The 6000-nt window shown below is 41.9% G+C and overlaps 1 protein-coding gene across 1 annotated transcript; it reads right to left on the bottom strand.

Moving 5' to 3' along the window:
- Positions 1-1588: 1588 nt before the first annotated feature.
- On the bottom strand, positions 1589-2332 carry LOC146634337 (general transcription factor II-I repeat domain-containing protein 2-like). The gene has a single exon (XM_085349885.1). It carries the CDS (start codon positions 2330-2332, stop codon positions 1589-1591), a length of 744 nt encoding a protein of 247 aa, XP_085206011.1.
- Between the last annotated feature and the right edge of the window lie 3668 nt (positions 2333-6000).

The following is a 6000-nucleotide window of genomic DNA, read 5'->3' as shown; positions in this document are numbered from 1 at the left end:
AGCCATGTTGCTCGGTGATAGCATAATATTCTGTTTTAGCTAGCTGAAAGGTATTGTTTGCGGGCAAATACCACAGCCTTGAAAAAAAGCTTGCATGTGAATTTTCAGTCAAACTTTTGGTCAAATACACCTAAAACAATGTCTAGAATGTGAAATGTTGGTATAATGGTGCTACATGAAGCCTGAAAACCATCGCCCATAAAAAAAAATCAAAAAACGAGCAAACAGCAGTAGCAGACGTCCTGACTGGGTTCTACGTTAGCATTTAGATCCCTCCAGAGTTTTGTGCACACGGTTTAGGTAAAAATGAAAAAGGTTGAGGTTTTACATTTAGTTCAGTATTACCTGTTTCCTGTGTCTTTGTCTTTTGGGAAAATACTTTACACAAGTAATGGCTCAAAGAGGATTCCTTTTTTTTTTTTTTTACTGTGCTGCAATTGTTTACTGGATTATTTGTGCCATTAATTAGTGTCAACTAATTTTTATTCAATCTCCACACAGGATATGCTTGTGAAGATGGAATATGGGGGAGAGCAGAAGTGCGTTGAAGTTCCACAAAGGGATGAATGAAGGACATGCATATTGTATTGAAGAAATAAGTGATGAGAATGCTGTTATTTGCATTTACCATGTCAGACCTTTTGATAAACAAAATTCTAATGAAAGTGAGAACATGTATACTGTTATATCTTTCAGAAAATGTTTTGAAATTGTGGTGCACAGTTCAGAATAAATGTTTTTCAAAAACCATTGCATCTTTTTAGTAAATGTTTATTTCCAAAAGAAATTTCTAGAAGTTCAGAACAGTAAAATTCCCCCTTTTTGGAATGAATTAGAAGATAACTCTTAAGTAGTTAAACTAAAATACTCTTTGAGAGTTAATATATAAACTCTTAACACTAAGTGTTAAATTATCAACTCCAGACAGATTTGGTGTTTAACACTAAATCAGAGTTAACGTACCAACTCTCCAAAAAGAGTTAAATTAACACTCTCTGGTGTGGACCCATATAGACACTTTAATAGTGTTGAAATCAAATCCGACAGTGTTAATTTGGACATGCTGGATTTGCTGTGTATGCTTAGAGTTTTATAATAGATTGCATGATGATAGAGGTTTGATCCTTAGTAGTCTGTAAAGACTCTGTGTGCCTTCCAGAGTGCTCTGGCATGCACACACCACTTGGGGCCATGAGAGAGGTCGTACCCTCTCTTACTGATTTATGGTGTAGGACAGAGGTCTCAAACTCAATTTAGCTGGGGGCCGCTGCAGGCAGAGTCTGGGTGAGGCTGGGCCGCATTAGGTTTTCCACAAGAAAGACATGGTTAAAAAATTCCAATCTTCTCAAATCTCTTTATTTTTATTTTCTAACACAAAATATGAAAAATAAATAAACAAATTAAGAATTAATAAGAAAATAAATCAATCTGTAATACATAAATAAAATAATAATAAGATATTTTTCAGTCTTCTATATCTGCTGTATTTAGATTGAAATGTCTGTATTAACAGTTCTATAACCTTCTTCTGAACATGAATGGAACACTGTAGAAAATGAACTGTTCTTCTGAACATGGCTTCTCTTGCCTACTCCTTGCTGCTAGAGACCTGGCAGCGTTTCCTCTCGCATAGCCGAGCCAGATTTGGCCTGAGGGAGGAAGCAGTTGCGACCCTCAGTATGTCTCGAAGATGATCATCCGTAAGTCTGGACCTGTACTTGGACTTATTGAAGTTCAAAGTGGAGAAGAGCTTTTGGCACAAGTATGTGCTACCAAAAAGGCACATGGTCCGCTTGAACATTCGGGAAAGCCGAGGGAAACTAGGGCTCAAGTCTCTCAAAAATTGTCCAAGCTTGTCTGCTTTTCCACTCACCTCCCTGAACTTTGCTTTGAGTTCAGAGTTGCACTGCAGCTCAATGAGCTCCATTTGAAGCACAGAAGGGGCATCTTGCACATCAAAGGAGAAGGGGTCGGCAAAAATGTGAAAGGTGGCTCTGTGTGTCTTGAAGTCAGCAAATCTGTGATCAAATTCCTCCTGTAGCATCAAAATGACATCAACATACTTGTCAGCACTGAATGGTGTGCCTGCATCCATGAGTGCCTTGCATGCTGGGAAATGGCAAAGGTTTGTCTGAGAGAGCTGAGCTTTCCAGAGCGCCAGTTTTGTGGAGAATGCTCTCACGTTGTCATAGGCAGCACTGACAAGTTGCCCCTGGCCTTGTAACGTCTTGTTCAGTACATTAAGCTCATGTGTCATATCAACAAGAAAAGCTGAGTCCATGAGCCATTTGGGATCAGTTAGCACAGGAACACTAACTCCATCCTTCTCCATGAAGGCTTCACTTCTGCTCTCAACTCAAAAAGTCTCTTTAATACATTTCCCCTGCTGAGCCAACGTACCTCAGTGAAGTCGAGCACATCCCCATATTCTGACTCCATTTCCTCTAAAAAAGCACAGAACCTTCGGTGCTTTAAGCCCCTGGATCTGATTTGGTTGATGCATTTCACAACAATAGACATCACATTGTCAAACTTCAGGCATTTGCTGCAAAGGACCTGCTGATGGATGATGCAGTGCAGAGCAATGGCCTCCTCCACGCCTTCCTCTTCCAGTTTGTTTTGTGCCACCAGTCCATGTTTCCTCCCTGTCATTGATGGCGCTCCATCTGTTGTTATTCCAACAAACCTCTTCCATGGCAAACCAACATTCTCAATGGCATCACACAGCTTGTAAATATCTGCTGAGCGGTGGTCTGGCCATGCATTGGAATTACTGTGAGCAGCTCCTCCATCACTTCAAAACTGTCATCAACACCACGGACATACATTGGGAGCTGGGCAGTGTCGGTGATGTCTGTGGTCTCATCAAGAGCGACTGAGTATACACTGAAACATTTGGCTTTCTCACACAGTTGGTCATAAATGTCACTTGACAGGTCAGAAATGCGATCTGCTGCGGTGTTGGCAGAAAGGCTGATGTTGCTAAACTGACCTTTCTTTCCCGGACAGACTATATTTGCAGCCTGCAATACAGGGGCGGAGCGTGGGGGTGGCTTACTGGGCTTAAGCCCGGGTTGTTTTGTCAGAAGCCCAGGGTCTTTTGGAGTGTAATTTTTTCATAGTTAGATGCCTGGCTGACAACTGTATAAAACAAAAAGTACACACAATATTCGAAGCACATAGTGCACACTGTGGGAATTTACGACTGTGCATGGATCCCCCCCTTATATTGGTATGATCCGAGCTCAGACACATTTAGGAACTCTAGAAAGTGGTCCCAGACAAAATGTCCTCCCACAATATCCGCTGAGCCAGTTTGGAGGTCAGCAGAGGGTGTTTAATAAGAGTTGGTTTGAACAGTTTACATGGCTGGAGTATTCTGTTGTGAGGAACTTGGCTTTCTGTTTTTCATGTCGCATTTTTGGGAAGCAGAATACTTTAAAAAAAGATGGCCTCAGTCATTCAGGGTTCTGCAATTGGAAGAGGGCTTTAAATGCCTTTAGGGAGCACGGAAAGAGTTCCAGCCATTCGTCTTCTATGATCTGCTGGCACAGCTTTAAGACCACAAAAAACCAAGGTGACGTTGTTGAGCAACTTACATCAGCAAGCGCCGCAGAGATTTCAGAGAGACGACAGTATCTCCACAGGATCTTAGCTGTAACAAGTTTCCTTGGAAAACAAGGAATACCGTGGCCACGATCAGCAGGAATCCACCAGTCATAATCAAGGGAACTTCCTTGAGTGCCTGAAGCTGCTGAAAACATTTGATCCATTTTTGAAAAATTACAGTCCTGTCTCACATGCTACCTATGTGTCTCATTTTTCACAAAATGATATGATAACCAGTATTTCACATGAAATAACTGGAAATATAGTTAAAGAGATGAAGGAAGATAAGATGTACTCTGTTATGGCTGATGAGGCCAGAGATGGGCACACGGAGCAGCTTGCAGTGTGTGTACGTTTTGTCATGTAAAGGCCATGTCAAAGAATGTTTTCTTGGTCTACGGAAACTAGAAAGGTTTGATGCACAGTGCATTACAGACACTATTGAGGAGCTGTTGCAGTATCACACGCTCAGTGACTTACTTTGTGTTGCTCAATCCTATGATGGGGCATCTGTCATGAGTGGTGCTGTGGGTGGTGTGCAGTCCCGTTTCAGACAGAGACACCCTGAAGCAGTATATGTGCACTGCTATGCACATGAGCTCAACCTTGTCCTTTGCCATACATGCTATTCCAGCTGCTTCTGACTTCTTTGGACTTTTGGAAAATGTCTACACATTTTTTTAACACCTCCCTGGTAAACCATACAAAGTTTAAGGAACTGCAAAAGGACCTTGGACTGTTTGCATCTGAGCTTGTTCAGCTCTCTAAGACAAGATGGGCCTGCCAAGTAAATTCCATCAAAGCCCTTCTCAACAACATTTCTGCAGTTTTGCAACTCTCGAAGCCACAAACACTCCTATTGCTAAAGGGATCTTGTCCAAGCTGTCAAAACCCAAGACTGTGTACATGTTAATCATGTTCTCACAGCTGCTTGGCACCACTGAAGGCCTGCACCGCTACCTGCAGGGAGAAAGGCTAGACATGAGCAAAGCTGTGGAGTACAAGATGTCGGTAGTTGATACACTAAGTAAACTGCGTACAGAGGCTGCTGCTGAAGAAATATTTGAGAAGGCCATGGACATTTGTGGAAGCTACAACATCCAGATTCCTCAGGGGGCACGACACAAACAGAAAAGACTTGAAGGATTTGTACTTGAGTCCAGCTGTGGTGCAACACCAAATCTCACAAGCTCAGCAGAGTTTAGGTACGAGATATTCTTTCCTTGTTTGGATCGAATGTTGCAGGAGCTAGCAGACAGATTTTCTGGGGCAGGACAGAAAATAATGGAGGGCATTCAGGCATGCAATCCATTCTCCCCAACATTCCTTTCCGAAGATGCCTTAAAACCCATTGCGGCACACTACCATGTCACGATAAAGCCTGAAGAACTTGTGGCAAAAAACTTCATGAAAAGAAAAATGGAAAAAGAGGACATTTGCAACATCACAACTGCCTTCCACTTGCTTGACGAGGACATGTTCCCAACTCTGAAGGTCATCTTTAGAATTGCACTAACCATTCCTGTCAGTAGCTGCAGCTGTGAGCGCTCTTTTAGTGCCTTGCGTCGTCTCCACATGTGGCTAAGGAGAACCATGGGACAAGAGAGGCTGAATGATTTGGCCATATTATCTATTGAAAAGGAGTACTTGGATAATGTTGACCCTGAAAATGTCATTGATAGGTTTGCAAAACTCAAGCCTCGAAGATACAATCTCATGTTACCACAATAAAGAGGTGTTGTCAGTGTAGTGCAGATCTGTAATGATTTTCAGTGCTACTGTCATCTAGTTTTGATTTTGGTTCTTTGTTGGTTAAGTCCTAAAGTAGTCCTGATTTTGAACTGTTATTCTACTGTTTTCATTCCGGATCAGTTCTGGGTGTGGTTGAAATGGGGTTTAGTCCCTGTATCTTGAAACAGCCCTAATTTTGTTCTGCCTTGCTGTTTAAGTAAAAAACAGTTTTTAAGCTACATATGTGATATTTTTTTTCTCATATTAAGTTTTTTTTTTTTTTTTTAAGCTTGTAATGACGTTTCAAATTGTATTCCTTGTGCAGCGCAACTTTCTCTGTGCAAATAAGACAGGTCGGGGTGCCCCTGTGCTCAACAAAGAAATATTGCATTTCCCACTTTTCCTGAAATTGTCGGTGCTCATCACCAACCTTTCTCTTCACCGCAGGCTTTGAAAAAGACATGTTTGGGGCTATGTGACATTTATAATTCTACTTGGTGTCACTGTCGCATTGAAGTTTCAATCAAGCGTTTAGCCGACGGACGGGGAACGTCTCAACGCGTAGAGAACGTCATTTCTGCTTCTTTTTCTTGCAACCGTAGCACGGCGATCGGCAGATAAAAAGCCGGTAGCAGTCTCCTTTGTTTTTACGCTCGATGT

This window comes from Diplotaxodon limnothrissa, linkage group LG3 (assembly GCF_057381915.1).
Source record: "Diplotaxodon limnothrissa isolate DT_005_m linkage group LG3, D_limnothrissa_male_GT1.1, whole genome shotgun sequence".
Taxonomy (NCBI): Eukaryota; Metazoa; Chordata; class Actinopteri; order Cichliformes; family Cichlidae; genus Diplotaxodon; species Diplotaxodon limnothrissa.
Note: the sequence above shows the minus strand (reverse complement) of the source record. Positions and strands in the feature narration are given on the sequence as shown.

Excerpts from the sequence above, each read along its gene's own strand:
- LOC146634337 (XM_085349885.1), bottom strand. The coding sequence starts at position 2,332 with ATGGAGAAGGATGGAGTTAGTGTTCCTGTGCTAACTGATCCCAAATGG.